This window comes from Epinephelus fuscoguttatus, linkage group LG18 (genome assembly GCF_011397635.1).
Source record: "Epinephelus fuscoguttatus linkage group LG18, E.fuscoguttatus.final_Chr_v1".
Classification (NCBI taxonomy): Eukaryota; Metazoa; Chordata; class Actinopteri; order Perciformes; family Serranidae; genus Epinephelus; species Epinephelus fuscoguttatus.
In genome coordinates, this window is record NC_064769.1 from 23,695,451 (window position 1) to 23,718,322 (window position 22,872).

The window sequence follows — 22,872 nt, forward strand, 5'->3', positions numbered from 1 at the left end:
TTGAGGGTACAAATAATCTAAGGTCCAGGCCCTAAGGGTGTGTTCACAGCATTTCCTCAACATAACTGGGAGCAGCCTATTCAAAATACTCTTGCCCATACACTATAATTTGAATGTTAATATGATCCTGAACATGACTTAGCCCTTTCACATGGCAGTGTTATGTGTTTTAGGGAACTCCAATTGATAGCCTAGTACAGTAGTTCATTCTCAGCTGAAGGAAAATGAGAGAAGTTTGAAATAATTTCCCAGGACAACACAAGTTTTTCCAGGACATTTGACTTTTTCTTTCATTTCCATGTGAAATCCAGGATTTCCACGATGTGTTGAAACCCTGCCTTAGAGAAGTAAAGTTGGATTTCCCCAAACTTGCAGTCTTTTAGGTACAAATATTCCCAGTAGTGGAAGGACAGTAATACAAAGAGGACATTTTCTCCTTAACTTTGGAAGAAACCCACTTTATTTTGAGCAATTGACTGCTGAAGCCTCTTATTGACTAAAGCTAAACTTCAGGATGCCAAAACCTGTTTGGTTGCTTTAAAATTAACTCTACCACAGGGGCCACTCATTTAGCTTATGAATAGACACAAGGACAAGCGATGCATCATATATTTTCTCTGTGCTGGTGATAAATGTTATGTACTGCACCAAAATGAAAGCAATTATGAGCTTGATTCTCTTTAAAAGCACAACCAGTTTTCCTGCCAAGGTCCCTTTATAATTTGATCTCATGACTCCATTGAAGATGAATGGACTAATGCATGTTGTAGCATATTCACAGAGTGGTTTCAAGGTTTTAGAAACGCAGTTTGTCATTTTTACAGGTCATTTACTGAGGGCAGATTTCACCTTTTTCCAACAAGAACCTGTCAGAATTGGTGTCTCAGCTCAAAGTGTTTTTTGGGTCTCTAGCTGAGCTGTGGTGCGTTCAGTCCTCTGTTACATTCAACCCATCATCCCTCTCAGACAAGGGAATTTTATGTGATTTAGGCAGTCAAATAGCGAGGTGTGCACATAGATTGATTGATGTTTCTTATGTACATATATGCATGCCTGTGTATACTCACATATATTCAAGGTTTGTTGAATCTGCTTTGTGTCAGAGCGAGAGGGGAGAAAGCGAAAAGTGAGCGAGAAACTTTTGTAAGGAGCAATTTGTCTTCTGACGAATCAAATCCATTAGCTTGTCAGAGTGCAGAGGAGTGTGGCCCATTATGACACAGCTCAGGCTGCTCCAACAAGCAGCTGCTCGGCTTTTCTATCAAGAAACCTGCCTCGTGTTTGTGATTTGTGCTGTGGGTAATGGGATGCAGATATCGCTGCTCTCAGTCAGTGCTATTATTTATAGTTTCATAGTTAATGAAAAAGCAAGAAAGGGCTAAAATCAGTCAAAGCAGACAGCAGCAGGATGTGGGGCTGCTGTTAATTTGTATAAGCATCAATATAATCTTTAGAATGTGGCACTTTTGGAGTGGATGAATAAAACTTATCTAAAAAGGGGCATTTTGTAAATAGTCCAACTCATCAAAAGATGTGTGTGCATCCTGTTTGGAGAGCTCTCCTCATAAGGTGCATAGAAACTCTCTGATTCATGCTGTTCTGCTGGGTTTAATGTGATACTCCACCCCAGATTCTCAGTTCTGATTATCAAACACTTTCTTTCAACAATTAAAATGTTTTCAATCTGCTCTGGCATCTAATAGAAGTCTCACTCCACTTCTGGGAGCCACTCATCGTTTGTTTTGTTAGCATTCAGCAGCACCCATGTGGTTTTGAAAGTCTGTTTGTGGCTAATATGCGAATGGAAGCATCAAAAAAGGATTGTATTTTAGCCAATCAAAAAATAAATAATTAGCTTATGTGAAGTCACAACTAGACAATTGAATTTGGGCACAGCCCAGCAGTTTTCATCCCCTCTGCTGTCAGATTATCCCTGAATGAGACAATTTAACACACAAAGTACAATGTTCTATTTTGGGCCGGACATTTTACTATAATCTGACAATGACAGTGTTTATTGTTTGAATTATTTTTGAATTGAGCTGACAATTTGATTTTGAGTAAAGTAGTTTTGAACAAAGCTCTGCGAGGAGACGAAAGTAGAAATTCCAACAGTAAAATTCAGTTGGAGAGGGGTCAAACTCAGGTTATGTGAAAGTATCCATCCATTGATCATATTGAGTTGCTCTTGAGTCAATTATTTGTCATTTACATTTTTTCTTTTGCAGCAAACATTTTTAAATTTAGATTCCCGTGAAGCTTGTGATCGCCCAGCACAGGTTTTGCAGCCCCACTACTAAACGCTGATGCATGTTTTCATTCAGAGTGGAGGATTATTACCTTCTGAACTGTCCTGTGTTTACAGCAAAGCGTGCAAATCAACTAATCAAATGATTCTAAAGGCTAAGCTAAAGGTGTGTGTGAGCGCAATCAAATCCCTGCAAACTCCAACTGGTGAGGTCTTAGAGTGAGTTTCCTCCTGCTTCTTCTCCTGTGAACTTTGATTTTAGAGTTTTTTTAGGAGTTATATTCTCCTGGGCCCCCAGTAAAGTGCTGTGACTGAAAGCACTGTTCAATTACAGCTGAATAGTAGGAAGCTGTATTTGAAGCATTCTTCAAACATGGTAAAATGTACCTCATGAGGTTAGTTTTTTTTCCCTCTTGTGGCATTGGCTTCATCACCACTTTCCCTTTCTTTCCATCAGCAGTTTATATTTGGGATAGCGGCTAAGAGCACTTGGTGCGTAGATATTACTACAGAGGATTTCTGGTTATCAGAACTGTGTACATAAGCCAGCTGTAAGGGCTTTGCAAAGATACTTTATTAGTGATAGACCATACAGTGGGATATTAGAAAGCCAAGTGGAGGTGTTCAAAGCTGTTTCAACAGCTGTTTACACAGCTAAATGGAGGAGAAAATAGAGAGTAAGAACAAATATACTGAAATTAACTGATCCTGATCAATTATGTACTGGACCATTCAGTAAAAAACCTCTCTAAACCCCTGTACGCTACCTACCCCCTACAGTAAGTTAAAAAAGTCCCTGTGCAGACATGTTTTAAAGTATGTTTTTTAACATGTTTTTCCGACGTAATAGTAATAAAAAAAAAACTGTAAGGGGCTTGAAGCAGATCTATTTTTTCTCCTTTATTGAGAATCTCTAGATCTGGCCTCAACCCTGCCCATCACCGTTGCTTGCAGTAGGTTCTGCCTTTGCCTTTCTCCAGCACTGCTCGCGCCAGGTTGACTGTTAAAAGAGTAGTGCACATCAAGGTGGCTAGAGCTGATGTAAGAGGAACTATCTGAGATTCAGCTATACGTGTTTGAGCCTCAGTCAGACCCAGACTCAGATGAGGAGTCTGTTGTGCACCGAAATTGGCAACCAGCAGAGGTATCAGAATAATAGGTGTAGTTAGCAATAATTTGGGAGGCTTTTATATATAGGAAAATTACAGCCGTTATATTGTTTGTTATTTAATTTCTTTCCACCATTTTTCTAACCAAAATCATGACCTGTATGCATAGCCAATTTCTTGCTCAAACATGGTGGATAGTGTGTTAAAATTGTATTTTTTCTTCACCTAAATTTGGTTAAAAGACCAATGACATTGCAGCGAATGGTGTGTTTGTGCAGTCAGGTGTCTAAGAGGTTCATGGAGAGTACTTTACCCACAAGGAGACTATTTGTATATCAGTTAGTCATGCCACGTAACACTGAATTTTTGAAGAAAACTTTCTTGCGTGCCTTTTCAGAAAACAACAAACATACTTATTCATTGAGTGACTGGGGACCAATTTTAACGTAACAGTATCCATTTACAAACTCACACAACTTGTGCAGTATAATCCAAGTCACATTTACCCAGTCGTACGTTAAGAACTTCCCAAACACATGCATTTTCATTAAGAAACCTTTTGTTGGAGTCTGGCTTTGAAGAGGACATAGATTCATTTTCTTTTGGTTCAGTTTTACATCCAGAGATTTTAGCAAAAATGCACGTTTGGGAAATACTAAGAATACAACTGGACGAATTAGACTTGGATTATACTGCACGAGTTGTGTGGGAGTTCGTTAACAAATGTTTTGATATAGATTTGCTGTAGTTAAACATTGTCCCCAATCAATCAGTAAATCAGTGTGTTCCCTGTTTGCCATGGAGGCATGCCAGAAAAACAAAGTTTCCTTTGCAAAGTCACGGTGACACGGTATGACTAACTGATATACAAATGGTCAGTATTCCTTGAAGAGAAGTAAAAATATAGGCTTGATCATTTCCATTTTCTGCTTTTTTTTTTAGGTCCCATTAATGTGTAGTGACAGTAGTTGAGTAAAAAATCCAATTTTTATCTTATAAGATTGGCTCGTCTCTAAAGAGTCTTCTGCTGGTGTTAATGGACTACTGACCTTTCTATTCTGCTCCGTGCCTCCAATATAGAAATTGAAAGTACTGAAAGATATCCATTCAGCTGCAGCCAGAAAGTTCTGTTCTCCAAAGTTGCGTTTGGTTCACCCACATCAAATTATTCTGTAGCACAGTCGGGAGACCTCAGACAGTGTAGGCTGTAAAATTAATGGAGGTAGCTAACGTGACGTCACCCACTGGTTTGTGGACTCCTGTTTTGAAGCTTTAAGTTCGGTATTTTGGCCATTGGCATCTTTTTGTAGCCATAAGTGATCCTATTTGGGTGAGTGGCTGACTCTGTGGTGGCGCGAGGGTTGGATCTGACTGAGAAGCCATGGACACTATTGGTAGACAGTGGTTGCTTAACGAGGCCCGCCCTTACTTATGCATAACTTTAAACCTTAATAAAAAGTGTGTGGGTAAGTTATATAAAAATTACTCTCCTGTACAGTTGTCATCCATCCATACATCGATTTTCATCTGCTTATCCGTGGCTGGGTCGTGGGGGCAGCAAGCCAAGCAAAGTATTCCAGACGTCCCTCTGGGGGACCCCAAGGCGTTCCCTGGCTAGACGAGATACGTAATCCCTCCAGCGTGTTTTGGGTCTACCCCGGGGCCTCCTACCACTGGGACGTGCCTGGAACACCTCTAACAGGAGATGCCCAAACCACCTCAACTGACCCCTTTCGATGCGAAGGAGCAGCGGCTCTACTCGAAGCTCCTTACGCTATCTCAAGGCTGAGCCCAGCTAACCCACGGAGGAACCTCATTTCGTCCGCTTGTATCCGCGATCTCATTCTTTTGGTCACTACCCAGAGCTCATGACCATAGATGAGGGTTGGGACGTAGATTGACCAGTAAATTGAAAGTTTCGCCGTTCCGCTGAGCTCCCTCTTCACCACGACCATCGGACACAGCACTCGCATCATGGTCTGGGCTAGTTGTCATTGAAATTAGTTATTAAGACCTGGGGTCTCATTTATTAAACAATGCGTAGGGTCCATACTAAAAATGTACATACAGACAAAAGCCAAAAAAGACATGTTGAAAAAATTTTGATAATTTCTACTCTCAGGCATCCATCTCACCATCTGCATCACAAATATCCCGTCTCCAAAATGTTCGTAAGCATGAGTCAACGTGTCTTCCAACGAATCTGTTTTTACATATCACAGCTTTTCCGTGGGGAGTGGCGTACGCCTCTTTCAGGCCTCATTTTGTGTGTACGCTGTGTTTATAAATCAGACCCCTGGACATTTTAACATGGGTGTTCATGGGGATTGACTGGATTCTGGAGCCAGCCTCAAGTGGCCTTTTAAAGAACCGCAGTTTTTAGCACTTCCATGTTGGTTTAATTTTTCAGCCCCGCAGGTTGCAGCTTGTTTCAGAGGTGTAAACTTTAACCAGATGGAACCCTGCAGATGCAACAGATAGATTGGAAGCAGATACAGAGGGATGACTCACCCTAACATGTCAGATCCAGCCACTGGTGATATTTACAGCGAAGAAGCATTCACACTGTAAACTTGTGTTTTGTTTTGTTTTTTTTTGACAAACTTTCCTTACACCAACTTGCACATACTACTGCTGTACTTGCAAACATTCATGGAAGAACATAATGTTAAAACAAAGGACAGCAAGTTTCCATTGAATCTCAATTTCAGCACCATCTGTCTCTTGTCAAAATCCTACTGGTTTACCCATAATGTGGACACACAGTCAAGTTTAGATGATATGTACGAATTGTGGTCTCTGTTACTGGTTTATTTGTTAATCATGTGCACTAAAGAAGAATTTAGATCTGATTACAATTTATATTTTCTCTCTTTTTCTCTCTCTGTCTCCTCTCTTTTCCTTCACCCAGAGTGACAGCGTAACTGATGACGATAATAAGCTTCAATCAGACACATCACTCAAGGACTCCAAGCTGACTAAAGGTAGGACGCTAACATGAGAAAAAATACACAAAACATGGTACTACTGTCACTTCCTCTGCTTCAGTTCATTCACTCTGTAAATGAGATGCAAAGCCTTTGGGTAAATATGTGTGTGTGTGTATATATATATATATATATATATATATATATATATATATATAATATGTTTACTCTAGTGTGGGTGTATGTGTCATATGTTGGTGTTTGCGCACAGCTGTCTGTGAGTCTGTTGGTATTTGTGCTCACAATTTCATTTGGTGATATCAGGCTGAAAATGTCTGCAGAGATGAAAGCGTCTGCTTACCACAAGGCTGGCGGAAACACACACATATATGCAAATGAAGGCATGCTTTCTCACAGGCTATTGGAGGGCGTCAGGTCATGGAGCAGGCCAGAGAAAACTAATAACAAGTGTAAGCAGAGCCTTCGACAATAAGGATCAAGGAAAGGAGGCACATTGTGTACTCTTTCATCTCTCCTAGAGCAGACACTTTTGATTACAAAATAAGAATTAATGTGACACACCACTGCTGCTTAATATCTTAAGAGTTTTGGGGGCCAACTCTCTCCGTCCTTCTGTTTGGTTTTGCCTGTCTCTGAGTAGTTTTGTATAACGTTTTGTGAATTCTCTTTCACTCATACTTTCTGTTGGTCTCCTTTTTCGTTTCCTTCCTATTTTTCCATCTTTCTGTTCTCTATCTGTGTCCACTTTTCTCCTAATCTTTTCTCCGCCTTGTCCTGAACCTTTTAATGCACCTGTCATTACCAAGAAGCAACCTAATTGCTTAAGTCAGTGCATTTCTCATTTTACTCTGAATTTGTCAAACAAAAGAAGGCCAAGAAGCACTTGTCCACCTGTCATGATTATGTACTCTTCTGAATCCTTTTTGTTATCACTAAATCACATCTCCTTCTGTCTCTTTGCACCATCACAGCCTCTTTTGCCCCCATCTGTTTTGCCATCAAGGCAAAGGAAAATGACATGCTGCCGCTGGAGAAGAACCGAGTTCGATTGGATGATGACTCGGACGAGGACAAGGTCTAGTTCCGCTTGGTCTACTCAATGCACATACTTCTCGGGCTGATTTAGTATGGATAGGAAACTGATCCTTGAAAATATATTTTTAGAACTGTGACATTAACAATAGATTATCATATATTTTTGAAGTTGCTGGAGGAGCAGGGGCTGGATTCTGTAATGGGTGGAGCTGAGATGGTTGAGAAGGAGCCTGCCCCAGCCAGTGCGCCAGAAGAGAAGAGACCCACGCTCAGTTTGGAGGAGCTGGAGGCAAAACAAGGTAACATTATTAAAATTATTGATGGGAAATTTTTAAATGCTGTGAAAAATATTAATCCTGCACTGCTTAAAGCTACAGTTGGCATTTTTTTTTTAAATACATTTTTGTCATATTTGCTCTAGCTATACCTAGACAGTAGTATATAAGACAGATAATCTGTAGAAAAAGATCATATCATGTTCCTCCTCCTTGTGTAGTGCTTCCAATGGCATTTGCTCAAATCCACCATGGCGAAAAGAAAACAACCAATCAGAGCTGAGAGGCACAGCTGTCAGTGAAAAAGGTTGGTCTGGCCAGTGGGCGGTGCCTGCTTTCGGCTTGACTGTTTTTAATATGGTGGTCAGGCTACAAACTCTCATTTTACAGCTGAACAGTATACTGAAATATGTTTCTGAAAACACTGCTCAAAAAAATGAAGGGAACACTAAAATCACACATCAGCTCTTGATGAATGAATTCTTCAAGTCGAGAATCTTAACTGATGTACATTGTTTGATTTGTTGAGAACAATATGACACAACAACGGTCAGTGGAAACCAAAATATAAGCCCATTGAGGGCTGGATTCAAAATCATACCAAAATCAAAGGAAAACAATTTAAGTTACAGGCTGATCCAGCTTGCATTTCCAGACTTTTTCATGCCTGTCACGTGTGCTCACTGTGAACCTGCTCTCATCTGTAAAGAGAACAGGGTGCCAATGGTAGACCTGTCATTGTTGGTGTTCTCTGGCAAATGCCTATCAAGATGTACAGTGCTGGGCTGTGAGCACAGGTCCCACTAGAGAGGGCCCTCAAGCCACCCTCATGGAGTCTGTTTCTGACAGCTTGGTCAGAAACATGCACACCAGTAGCCTGCTGGAGGTCATTTTGTAGGGCTGTGGCAGTGCTCCTCCTGTTCCTCCTGACACGAAGGAGCAGATACTGGTCCTGCTGCTGGGTTGATATCCTTCTACGGCCCTGTCCAGTTCTCCTTGTCTCCTGGTGTCTCCTCCATGCTCTTGAGACTGTGCTGGGAGACACAGCAAACCTTCTTTTTGGTCTATTTGGTTGTCAGGCAGCACTAATACAGAAAAAAATATGAAAAAGGCAGACAAAAAAATAAATAGAGTCAAGTGGCTACAAATTTCAGTTGTGAGTGTGTAATAATCACTTAACTGTATTAATTCCCTTCAAGTTGAAAATGTCATGTTTCAAATCTAATCTGACAGCGTTTCCCTGTTTATGTCTGTCAGCTTGCGCATTCAGACAATCAGCGGCCTCATTCTGCCTGTGTAGAAGACAGAATGTTGATAAAGCATCTGATGATGGTTATGACAGAGGTCGTTGTTTTCTCCCTCAGCTCCGTGGCTATTTAATGTGGGTGCGCTAGAATTAAATTCTCTCGTCAGCATAAAAGTACAGGTGCTTACAAGACATCTCTGTCACACCCACTGGCATGCTGTTACTTTCTGGGAGGGCTGGAGATAGAGGTAAAACAAAAGGGGAAGAAAGGAGATGAATAAATCCATTGAGCCTGAATTATAAATTCTCTCAACCGGGTGTACCCTGCAGTAAGAGACGAGCTGTGTGGTACAGCAAACAACAGTCATATATCTCTCCAAAGGCCTAATGGAGATGTATTTTCTCTGTTTTTGTCTCTCTCTTTTGTTCAGTCATGGTTGTAGAATATTACACACTGGCTCTCCTCAGTCTTTCCTAAACTAAAGTAATGCATCAGTGACTTTGCACTCAGAAACACCGGACAGTTACACAGGCATATTCGTTTACGTCAGAATGCATACAAGCACAAAAAGCATTCTTTGTACTGCAAGGGGATTACACTCTACCGTCTAAATACTGTATTGTAACAAATCTAACTTGGCTGATCCAGTGAGATCACCACATTGTCAATGATCTTAACCATTTATACAGAAAGCTCCTGCACTAGGGACTGAGAAAAAAAACACTTTTGCCTCATGCATGTTGCATGTTTTATTTTCAAGGTTAGAGTCACATCTCTCAAATATTCATATATTCTAATGTATCACTGGTTATTAATTTCAAAAGTAATAGCCTTTTTTACTGAAAGCTGGAAGCTATTGTACTTGAAGTTGATTCATTGCATCTTGTTATACTTTTACACCCCCAAAATATGCAATCACGCCCTTTTAGCTTCAAAAAATTCGACAGCTTCACCTTCGTCTGTATGCCTCTTTGAGTGATGACAAAGCAGCTGAAATACTAAATGACATCCCCCAAGACATTTTCACTCTCTGTCAAACAAAAACTGACTACCGCCAGATGCTGATGCAATTCGGATTATCAATAATCCATTTGACCTTACTTGTTAACCAGGTGCACAAGCCTTCAATGTCAAAGGTCTAAAAAGTAAGATTGGTGCTGTCATTTCACAAAATAACCATCTGTGTGAGTTGATCAATACTAATGACTCAGTGATTACTTGAGCAGGCGCCGAGATGTCTGTCTCTCAAAGCCTCCCCCATGAAAGCTAAAAATCTTTACCTTAATACCAGTATACTGTTACTTTGTAAGCAAATGACCAAAGAACAACATCACAACATTATCCCCTAGGATATCTATCTTTTTGTTAGATATTTTTCTGTTTGATGTCTTATTGTCTCACATTGCCTGCACCGTCAAAACATTCTAGGTTAGGTTTGAACTGTGCATCTCCAAAGTCATCTTTGTGAATTTAGTAATATGATCTAAATGGTAAGCATGGTAACGCTTTATCATGTAGTATATTAAAGACGAAACAGACACATTTTTTGCTGTAACTTATCATTATTATTATATCACTATGCAATATTGTCTGCCACCGGTTTACGGCATTAAGTAAGTGCATTGAACCATTGCGCAACCAAAACAGGAAAAGGATAGCGCTTTTGTTTTCTGTTGTAGCTGTAGTTAGCTATCCTCTGTTACCAAAGAGTATACACTCACTGGCCCAAAGTGTGCCAAGAAAATATTCCCCACAAAATTCCACCGCCATTAGCCTGAATCGTTGATACAAGGCTACAAGGATGGCTCCATGCTTTCATGTTGTCTGTGCCAAATTCTGACCCTACCATCTGAATGTCGCAGCAGAAATCAAGACTAATCAGACTAGGCAACTTTTCCAGTTTTGGTGAGCCCTCAGTTTCCTGTTGTTAGCTGACAGAGGATGTCCCGATCACATTTTTTTGGGCATCCGATCCGATATGAGTCCTTTATTTTGAAACCGAGTCCGATACCGATCCGATACTTTGCAAAGCATTAAGAAAGAAAGAAAAAAAGAATGCATCCAAGTCGTCCCATAAGGTTTGTTTTTTATTTAAATAGTATCCAAAAAGCTTATTGGTGGTTCAGCAGCACAAAATGTAAACTAATTCAATATCTTCTTCTTGTCTTGCACCAAATTCTGACCCTACCATCTGAAAGTCACAGCAGAAATCGAGACCTGTCAGACCAGGCAACTTTCCCAGTTTTGGTGAGCCCTCAGTTTCCTGTTGTTAGCTGACAGGAGTGGCACCTGGTGTGGTCTTCTGCTGCTGTAGCCCATCTGCTTCAAGGTTTGACGTGTTGTTGGTTCAGAGATGGTCTTCTTCATACCTTGGTTGTAACGAGTGGTGATTTGAGTTACTGTTGCCTTTCTGTCATCTTGAACCAGTCTGGCCATTCTCCTCTGACCTCTGGCATCAACAAGGCATTTTCACCCAGAGAACTGCCGCTCACTGGATATTTTCTCTTTTTGGGACCATCCTCTGTAAACCCTAGAGATGGTTGTGTGTGAAATTCCCAATAGATCAGCAGTTTCTGAAATACTCAGACCAGCCCGTCTGGCACCAACAACCATGCCACTTTCAAAGTCACTTAAATCACATTTCTTCCCCATTCTGATGCTCAGTTTGAACTTCAGCAGGTCGTCTTGACCATATCTACATGCCTGAATGCATGGAGTTGCTGCTGGTGGCTGATAAGCTATTTGTGTAAAGGAGTAGTCGAATATATTGGGTTGAATAGATTTGTCTAGCCATCGAGTAACCTGTAATAGCTTGTGTTTAAGGTAACAATATTTCCTACAATACTTGCATACTGTGTTCTGATGCAGTAGTATGAGGGTGCCTCGCAGAGACATGACTGAGATGCCAATACTGTAGTCAGTTGTTCGGCCAAATGCCCTTAAGACATTAAGTCTTTAAAGACGCTGATTTCAGCGTTTCATGAGCTCTCAAAGGGCATGGCAAAAGTGTCGAAACCTCCCTCAGACCAGAAGGATAACCGCAAAATAGAACCTGAAAAAAGATGGACAGACAGACACTTGAGACAAATTTGCTACTTTTCGGCATGAAGCGGGGTGATGGGTCCCGTTTAGGTTCAGTGGAACCATCTAAGAGTGTTCATGTTCTCTCTACGAGCTGACAGACGGCCAGAGAAAGAGGCTGGAAAAGCCTAATAAATAGCTGACTGGATTGGCTTTGCTGTGTGGCAAAGTGGCTGTCAGTCAGCAGGCCTAACTTGATCAGATAGCAGGAGAATCAGTGGCAGACAGCAGAACGCTAATCTGTATTGATGGACTGGAAAACAGCCACACACACCAAATGCGGTTTCCAGTGATAAATACATGAATCATTTAGGTCCCTGCAAACATCTCTGAGTGGATGTTTCATAGTGGTAGTAAGAGATTTAAAATGTGTGGTCATTCCATTCAGAGATGATGTTAGATATACTGTAAATATAGATATACTTCCTGTCTTCCTGTCGTCCATTCATTTAGGGGCTCACTCTCATTTTGCCTGCCATGTGAAGTCATATTTTTGGCTTCAAAGCAGTAATAAATAATAGTTTCACAATAACAATGCATCAAATGACAATGTGAACACTGTTAAAATGTGAAAGGGGCTAATAATGAACCTACAGAGAATTATCAAGACAATCTGCAGCTCCTCTCGGCTAATAGTGAGTCTCAGCTCATTGAATTCCATGGTGTTGTTTTCAGCTGCTGTTTTTAGTGAAAAGCTCCTAAAACCCACTGTACACCACCTGTTTAACACCAAACAGCAGACAGACCCAAACTGTGTTTCCCGAAGTGTGTTTTTATGGGCATTTTGAAGTATTGCACCCGAAAAGTTGAATAGAAATGGCGTAATTAAGTAAAACTTCCTCAATTATGCAAGAAAAGTTTTTATGCTCGCTTGAGGTGGTTTTTGCTTTTGTCAAAAAAGGGCTGATGGGATAAATGGGTTATGAAAACACCCTTGCAGTATAAATTCTAATGTAGTGGTCATTTAACTCAAATGACTCATCATCTGTTTACGCTCTTGGCGTCTCTCCATGAATTACAATTGGCGAGGGTTCATAAGTTTTCACCTGTATTCATATAAATGATGACATAAAAACAGGGGGCTCCATAGTCTGGAATGGCGTGAACCTTGACATCACAGCTTCACCCCTTCTGCTTTTACCTTTCACAATAAAAGCCCAACTTAAAATGACTTAGAGCACATCGTAAAGAGGCAGCTCAACAAAATAGCTTACACAATCATTGCATTTATGTTTCTGGAAAGCATGAAACATTCCATTACTAGCTGATGTGAGAGCATGAATAATTAGAGCTTGCCAAATTACAAACAAAACTGGCCCAATTGAAAGAAATTCCTAAAAACCTCTCCCCATTTTTCTCTTGTAGAGGGGTTAGGTGGCCAAGGCAACTTGTTTTGTGTCTGGGTTACAACCTTTACTACTATTGTGTTTTCTGGCATAAGCAGATTAGAAGTGTACCTAATGCAAGATTTATATTTCTGCATTGAATTGATGCCATATCTACGGATTAGGCCCTGTGTTGATGTAGAGCCTACGCTGTAGCCTGGCTGCCTAGTATACAGCTTAGCTACACATCACAGCGACGCAGACCTCCTGTTTATTTGTGTAAGCTAAAACCATTTCCCTCAGTGGAAACAAAGCTTTTATTTACTTTAATTTCACAGATTCTTCATGTCCTTCAGGGATTTATACTTAGGGATTTATCCTGGCTTCATATGAGCAGAGGAAATCTCAGCTTGTTGCTAGGCTAATTTATACAATGTAACATGCCATAGGCTTGATGCTAATAACGTTAGCATGTTATACTTGTTTGGAAAACGTGTTTAGTAGAAGACAGATGTTTTTTAGGTGAATCCTGTGTGTTGTAATGGAGCCTTATTTTATAATGTTACATTTTTGTTAAATGTTGCAGCTTTGTATGAGTAGAGAAAAAGTCCACTAGCTGCAAGGCTAATTTATACAATGTAAAATGACACAGACTTGTGTTGTATTTGTGAGGAAAATGTGTCCAAATAAAGACAAGTGCTTTGACTCTGAATACTGCGAGTTATAGTGAAGCACTCGTGTTTGAAATTGTGGCTGTTAAGCCATGTTTAATGTGTGTTTTGGGTGTGTTTTGAATCAATTAAACTTTACAGCACTTCACAGAACCCCCACAGCCAACTTGCATTTTGGAGGTGTAACTACAGAGTGACACAGACACACCACTGCAAGTATAAATGCTCGCAGCAGCGTAGGCTCTGAATAGTGCTGCTGCACAAGTATAAATCCTGCTTTATTCTGCCAACTTCTGACAGAATTACGCTTTGCAGAGCCTAGTTTATTTGCTCCAAACCAGTTGATGGAAACACGGCAAATTCCCAATTACTTTTTGCAACATTTCAAAAGATGACTCAAAATTTGTTTGACAGTTTAATGGAAACACAGTTCTAGCTAGTGACTAGCTACTGAACATGCTGGAGTATTTAGCAGCTAAATTGCCAGACATTGGGAGCAGCAGGTTGAGACCAAAAACAGAGCTACAAGAGTGAACATCACTGGGGATAATACATCAATGTTATGTTCACAGCTTATTTCAGCTGCTTGTAAGTGGCCAGAAAAGACTGTTGTTGCAGGTTAACTTGTGATTATTTCTTTATTAATATGTCAGCTACTTTTTTTGATCAGTTGCTTAATTGTATAGGTTGTATTCAGCAAATTCTTACATGTGAAAAGCTGAAACTGGAGTCTGTTTGGAATTTTGCTTGATGAATAATTAAATCATCAATCACTTATCAAAATTGTCATGAATCCTTTGGCCGATTGATTTATCACTTTATCCAAAATGGTTTCAGCACTTTGATAGAATTATGTATATTTTACAAAATTGGACACAAAAGTAAAGCAAGATTGTCCTTTTTAATTATGTCAAATTAGTCTGTAAATGCAGTAGTAAGAGTCAGCCTGGCCAGGACTGTACTGTGTCACTGTCTGGGGTACAGATGGATTATGCTCCACTTGGCTATTGTTCACACTATACTCAAATATGATTTGCCTCGGCAGCTCGCCTATTTTTAACCCTGAAGAGATAACAGTAGCCCCAGCGGTTGCATAACTTAAACAACGTGTTTTCCACAAGCATTTGCTTTATACTTCACTGTCTCATCTTGTTTTCTCTGCCGGCTTCATCCTGTTTCTCTCTGTGACCCATCTCATTCTTGTGCTCTCCTTACCTATCTATCCCCCACCAGTCTCTGTCACTTCATCTCCTTTCTTCATCTCTCAAAACCGTGCATACTTTCCACCCCCAATTTTATTCGGATGTCTGTTTCCTCTTCCCCACCCACATGTTCCCTCCTACTTTGCTTTTGTTTTTTGTATAAACCTTGGATTGCATGAAATTACCTTCCACCAAAGACTTAGTCAGGCCTTATCATTTAAAGCAGGAACTTTGTGAAGTCGCAGCCGTTGGAAACTCAGAAAAAAAGTGCCAGTGTTATCACCTTAGTTAGATGTGACATTAAGAGAGGAAAATTACTCTCAACATTCTTTCTTTCTTGTCTGCCTGTCACTTTTTGTCCTGATATTTTTTGGTCTCTTACCCTTTCATGTTTTGCTCTCCAGTGTTTTTATTTGTGACTTTTCTCCCTCCTGTAGTTCTGTACCTTCCAAAGACCACTTACCTGCGGTCAGGAAAAAGTTGGCTGAGTGAAAAGTAGAGCATAACCACTCTTTGCCTCCTTCTCGCTGTCTTTTCTGTCATTCTCTCCTCCCCTGTACCACCATGGTAAATGCATTTCTAGCTGCGGTAAGAATAGAGGGGGGACAATGGCTAAAATGTTTCCATCTTTGTCCGACCACATCTCACCTGTAACTACCCTTTCATCTCCCCACTCTCAGCCAAGCAGAAACTGGAGGACCGTCTCGCGGCTGCAGCCAGGGAGAAGCTGGCCCAGGCATCTAAGGAGTCCAAGGAGAAACAGCTACAGGCGGAGAGGAAGAGGAAGGCAGCGCTCTTCCTGCAGACCCTCCGTGGCCCCTTTGCTGGGGAGCCTGAGGCCAAGAGAGCTGAGCTAGACTCAACGGCACAGTTTGAGGTAGGTGAATGTTTGAGAACTATGGATCAGTATTTGTCATGTAGCTATATTAACTTTGAACCTTTACCAAATCACCCTTTCTCAAATCATGACTAAATCCCAAGTGGATGACCCCAAATCACAAGTCCCAAAGTTCAACTGAAGTGTCATCTCAAGTCACATGCTGGAACATGCACAGTGTATTACCGCTGTATTATCTGCAAAGCTATAGAAGTATAAATGAAGTAGTGCTGTAATGAGAACATATGCATTTAATGGCTTTGCCATTACTGTAGGTCTCTGTTAATCACTAAGAACAAATGTCTACATCAATTTAAGCTACAGACATCTCAGCAAGATACCACACTCAGGCAGTAATAAATAGCATCGGTGCCTTAATTTGCACTGATGAATCACTCTGAATCAGCTCTGTTAAAGCATACTGTGATAACATCTACACACCATAGTCCTATTGTTTTTAATACCTCTTTGCTTGGATAAAAATTCTTGGCCCCTGATGCAATGCATAACTTATTCATATGTATGTATAACTCAGTATTTTAGAGTTCTTTCACACCTGGCCAACGTAAAGTTTTATCCTTAGTATTATTCCATTATAGTAAAAATAAAGCTGCTTTATCTTTAGCCCTTTTCACAAAGAGATCTTACAGTACTGCTGCAATGTAAACCCTTTGCTGGCTTTGCTATTTTAGAAAGAACCAAACCACAGCAGCATGATGTCATTGTCACCCCAATGTGAGATTTAAGGTGGCATGCCGGTGCTGCGGAAGCAAAAGAGGCATAATGGACGTGACCTGTATCACAACAGTGTCGGCCTCTAGTGAGACATTTAACACAAGCACCGGGCAACGCTTTCTAAACAGAAACAATGGCGTAACATGGCAATAACATTTATTCACAGGGTGTCTACAGGTCCTTAAAAGGTCTTAAAATGTCTTAAATTCAATGTTATAATAATAATAATAATAATAAGGCCTTAAAAGCCATTAAATTGTCTTAAATTTAAATTTGTGAGGTCTTAACTACTACAAATATTTTATGCAATTTAATTTATCAATTTTTTTTATTTCTTCTTGTGATAATTAGTGAAGCCTTTCTGTGTGAAAGTCTTTAAATCTTTAAAAAACTGTAATAATGTCATTTTACTTCGTACTTGCACTTACCTGTTGGCAAAATGTAGCTTGACTTCACTCCCTAATAACCATATTCCTACAACACTTAACTCTGCATAAGACCACATGAGTAAAACATGATTTGTCCAAAAAAAATCTGTCCTAAATTTGGTTGAAACTTGTCTTGAATGGGTTTTAAAAAGCCTTAAATTTAAATGTCTGATACCAGTTGACACCCTGCTTTACGTTCCCTGTTACATGACGGCTGATTTCCCCATCTGCTTTGAGGGTAAGGAGCTCCCGCACCTCATTTTCTTCCCAGTTGGCAGTTCTTCTTCTTTTTCGAGTTAGCTGCTAACTGCGGCTAGCTGCTTTTTAAGTCTCTCAGTGGTGGGTCGCACACATAACACATTGTCAAAAAGTCACACACATCCTGTCCTGCCAGCTCACACTTTTAACACAGACATGTATTCAGCTCTGTTTCAACCTCCTCTGCTGGCTTGAAGTAAAGGGGGAACAACTTGCTCCCCCACCTTCTGTGTTTGCACCTTTTATACAGAACAGTGAGGGGGAATAACAGCACAGGGTTCTCGCCTTGAAAAGGCAGTGTAAAGTGGGCTTTTAATTGCAGTTTGGGACATCTTGTCTCCAGCCTCTAATATCACAAATATCAAAAACGTCTTGTAAAGGGAGACTCATTCCTGCTTGTGTTATACTTTTCCATCTCAAATTAGGGACCAAATGGGGTGCTGTGAGTCACTTTACTGGGCTGGCTGCAACAACCTGCCGTCAGAATAAAAGTATGAGTAGTCCGTGATGTTGGAAGAAAGATAATGTGCTCATTGATTGCATGTTTACATTTAGTGAAGCACTTATTTTGTTCCATCAAATTGCCACTAGATGCTCAGCTCGCACTGATTCTTTTTTATTTGTAAATGTTGATAGGTCCGCATTTTTTTTCTCAATATGCAGAAGCATATAATTTTACAATTTTAGCACCGAGCGTATCAGTGTAAACATATCTTTTAACTGACATGCATACAAGGTGGGCTTGTTAGTCCACCTTGATGTTTCTCCTCGGACATTTTACATAACCTGCAACTCTGTGCTGTTTGATTTACACACTTTTTGTACAGCTACAATCACAACATTTTGTTCTGCAATCCTTAAATATAAACAGCATAGGTGATTTGGGTGAAAATGGGGCTTTTTTGAAATATATAGTTGGACAATTCAAGGTAGAAAAGGTACACATACTGTCCGAGCACAAATTTTGTCAGTATAATTGAAACATTGAGCCTGACACATCAAGTTGTTAGTGCTACACCCCTGGCTGAACCTGTCCACCCTGAGGTCAGTGGCAATTTTTTGCTGGCTCTGCCTTTTCGATTTGGCCTCTTATTTTTTATTGAGCTGCGGTCAAATCTTTGGTCATAGTAGATGTTCAAAAAAAGTACAGCTGGCTTTGTAACCCCATGCTAGAACAGCCTAAATCTTTTTTTTGTCTGAGTATGATATTAAACGTGTTGTTACCAGATGGCATATTGTGTTATCTTTTCTATGATGGATCAGTATTGATTATGTGGAGATAAAGTCGCAGCCTTCAGCTGTTAGAACCTGTCTGTGTGTGGCTGTATTGTCGGCAGTTTCCAGCTTATGTGAGCAGGCATTCATAGATTAAGAGATGAATGTCTGGTTGCTGAGGGAATATCTTCATGTATATCAGTCACATGTATACGTGGATGTTGGGAAGCGACATTCATTTAAAGGTTGCTTATGTACTGCAGGTAAAGTACATCACAAGGTGTTATTGAGCTGTTGTTGTTGAGCTGAATCAGTGCTGAGGCTAAGCTTAGACTGCTTTCCATGTATGAGCAGCTTTAGGCCTGGTCTGTGACAGCAATAGCTTAGACTGCTTTCCATGTATGAGCAGCTTTAGGCCTGGTCTGTGACAGCAATTCCAATCAGTCATTGCTAAAAAGGTGGTAGGATTTGTATGCTGAATAAGTTTTTCACTATGCAGCTGTTGGCACTGATACTGATGCCGAGTATCTTTTCCTTGACTCATAGCGTACTGTTTTCAACAAAGACTGGCCCAGAGGCAGATGGCTGAATCTTTCTTAAGATCCAAAAAGCTTTTTTTGTTGTCTGTGTTGTGGGTATGAGAATTTTTTTCATGATTTCTTCCCATGGAAATTATTGTGTTCATGTGTTGACTGTACTGTTTGACTGCTGTATTTATCTACACAACACACATGTGGACTGGGTAATTGGAAAAGCTGGTCAGTGAACTTACGGTACATGAAGGCAGAAGATGGAGGAATCTTTTTACAGCATGTAACTGCCTGAACTATTCAGGCTCACGGGGGTGGGGTATAGCGAATCCCAGCTGAGATTGGGCGAGAGGTAGGGTACATCCTGGACAGGTCAGCAGACTGTCACAGGGCCGACGCACATATACCCCTTTTTACTAGCATGCGATGGGTTCCGGTTTGGTTCCTGCACCTAATTTTGAACCATTCAGAGCATTTTGACTAAAAATAAACTGGTTCGAAACCTGAAAAATTGGTTTCAAGCTCACACCAGACAAGAGACCTTGAGACATGGGCACCGCGTTCATGTGTGTTCACGTGCTTTCGCTGGTCTTGTGCGCAAGTGTGCACACACGTACACGGTGCACAGAGAGGCAGTTAGAGCTACAGGCTACAATGAGGCTGAAAACAGAGTTCACATGACGTTTTTCCAAACAACTTTTTATGTCAGGGCTTCAGGACACTTGGATCACTACGGACAAGCAGTATGGAGATATTTTGTGGTTTTGTCTTGTGTTTTTAGAAGTTTGAATCTGGGGCGCTGTAAGCCTCCATTAGGTGGAGTTGTGTTGCTACCTCCTCTCCCCTTGGATCTCCGCAAGTGTTGTGAGGACTCTAAAACGTCACCTGAGCCTCCCTCGGCATATGGGTGAGTAGATAATGGGTGAATTTTCATTTTTGGGTGCACTATCCCTTTAAGTTGCACATTGTGCAATGCCCTGTGTTGATGGCACATCCTTCATTACAGTCATTTTGATCAAAACTGGTGGAAACACTATCCAGTTGAATGGATCGTACCAAGGAACCAGTTAAGAACCAGAGCTAATTTTGGTGGGAAAAGGTTATAGAGACGGAGAACCATTTATGCTCTCATTGACAGCTATGGGCAACTGGGAGAAAACCCATGCTCACACAGGAAGAATATGTAGACCCCACATAGAAAAACAAATACCACATGCCAAGTTAATTTGGGCAGATGTAAGTACACCATAAATCAATCAAATCACAGCATGCTTTGCACATCAGTACAAAGCTACCTTTCTTCTGCCCAGCTTCTTTGTTCTCAGTTTTGGTGGCCCATAGCTAATGCAGGGTATCTGTTTTAAAATTCTCCTTTGTTGAGTTTCATTGTAGTGCTGCAATAACGTAAACCTTAAAAGCCTTTTGTCTGTCATATTAAACACAGACAAAACAGGTGAGAGTACTTTATAGTGTAAATAAGACTCGCGAGTGGTCATTTGATGTGTAGATTGCCCGTCCGTTTGATGGATGTTGCTTGTCAGCTCCTCATGTGAGCCCAAGCAATGCGTGGTGAACTGGCCTATTGCCGGTTGGGCCAGGTGGCAGTGGGCAGGCTCCTGTCACTATTGCGCCAGCTCTGTCACTCTTCTCCAGATGTTCTGTGGCTTCTGCAGTGGCCTTCAGAGCGCAGATACCCTGAAGGAACGACCAACATCCAGGTCATTGGCCTACTGATGAATAAATGGATGTTGTAGTTGAATATATAGAAGGTTAGAGACTGGGAACTTGTGTTGGTTGGTGCAGTCTACAAAGTACTCTAAGTCTTAAAGGACTTTGCTGAGAAATCTATTTTGATCTAATCAACTATGGTAATTGGTAAACATTGGACAGTCCATGTTTAAAAGAGACTTTACATCAGGATAGATGAGGGTGCATTATGTGCTGGAGTGAAACGGTGAAATGGACAGTAACATGGGCAATGGCATTAAACGATTTAAGCAATTACTTTGAGTGCAATTTTTTTTTCTTTCTTTACTCGCTATCAGAGGACACGAGAGGGTACAGAGTTAATGCTGACATTAGAGAAATAAGATGGAGAAAGCCATAGGAAGTATTTTGAAGATAAACGCTACCTGAATTTGGAGAAACTGAAGGGAGATAGAAAAGCTTTAAGATGATTAGCCTTAAAGTAGTCTCTATATACAGACTCTACATTCAATGAGTGTACAGTCTGTAGGCAAACCCCGGAGATCTTGCCTCCGGAAGAAGAGCGGAAGAGTCCTGGTTTCCGGTTGTAGGCTGTTTGTAGTCCGCGTGATATTGACCAATCACGTTTGAGCCTGCTGCAGTTGTTGCCAGGTTAAATGGTCCGTGCGGTGAACGAGGCGGAACATAATTGGCGTCACTGCAAACTCTGAATCCATGGCAATGGTTCAGCATATTTACTTATATATAAATGGAAGTCGGAAACGGAAATTTGCCTCCTCCGCCCAAATCAAACCTGAATGCCAAAAAATCGGGGGTCTGCCCCCAGAGGCTGTATCGCCATCTGCCGGAAGTCAGACGCCGAATACAGCTGATGGGTTCCGAGAATGGCCTTAAAGAAATACTTCACCCCTCAAATGATTATTTGTATATCAATTACTCACCCATTATTGTGTTGACTACATAAAGTCATAGGGGTCCGCATTTAACAAGAGCAAAACTATATCAAAATATCAGGTTAAAAACACTCAAACAACTCGTGCAGTATAATCCAAGTCCCATTTATGCAGTTGTAAACTCAGTACTTCCCAAACAGACTCCACTGACAAAAAAAAGTAATTTTACCTTGCTGAACACAGGAGCTGATGGTCTGCTACTACCTTGGTCTGTAGTTTGTGTGTGTACTATGTGATTTTGGTGAATCTGAACTGAACCTTTAAATCCAGTGTTTCCCATACATTCATTTACTGTGGCGGTGCGCCACGAATAAATTATCTCCGCCACATATAGATTTTTCTGCTTTTGGCGCTACCTGTTCGACCTCGCTCATAAACACATTATAATGGGACTCATTGTCTGTGAATGTAGCTTGTCGTTACAATTCCGGTGCAATAGGTGGCAGTATGCATCGTAAAGACGCACTTAACACACCTGGTCCACCAGAAGAAGAAGAAGCAGACGTAGTAGCAGAACGGATCCAAAGACCTCTCGGTACAAATATGTGGGCAAACAAGTCCAAAAGTGGTCCGAACAACTCTAACTCATCATGTTATATTAGCCTGTGTCTGTATTAACATAGCTGGAAGCTCAACATGTGCAGAGACATTAATTCACGCTGTTAGTAGTGTTAACTGCAGCGCGAGTCCCGTAGCAGCTCACCACCCTGTTAATCAATTACAGCGTCTCCACTGGCAACGGGAGCGGCACGACAACCCCCGTCTGTCGCGCGACAACTCTATTTTACGTGGCTCTTCTATTTTTGTCGCGCTGTGCTCCCCTACGCGACTCTCCAGCAGATAAAAACTATATGAAATAGTGTGCTAAACGAGCACAATATGTTTTTAAATGAATAAACCATTATCAGAGGTGATATGTGATGATTTTTTCCATGCATTTACCCATGTTTATCTGTGACATTGTGTAAATGTCCGTGGCGGACATTTGAAAGCGAGTAGATGACAAACAGTAGCTACAGTAAACTTGT

General features: G+C 40.9%; 1 protein-coding gene across 2 annotated transcripts in view; it reads left to right on the forward strand.

Annotated features, from left to right (window-relative positions):
- Positions 1–22,872, forward strand: part of LOC125905657 (splicing factor SWAP) — an 81,413-nt gene that overhangs the window by 26,870 nt on the left and 31,671 nt on the right. For both annotated transcript variants that reach the window (XM_049603789.1, XM_049603790.1), the window contains exons 11-14: positions 6,269–6,341; positions 7,277–7,380; positions 7,510–7,639; positions 15,822–16,018. In XM_049603789.1, coding sequence (XP_049459746.1) covers positions 6,269–6,341; positions 7,277–7,380; positions 7,510–7,639; positions 15,822–16,018 — 504 coding nt within the window. The remainder of the gene's footprint in view (positions 1–6,268; positions 6,342–7,276; positions 7,381–7,509; positions 7,640–15,821; positions 16,019–22,872) is intronic.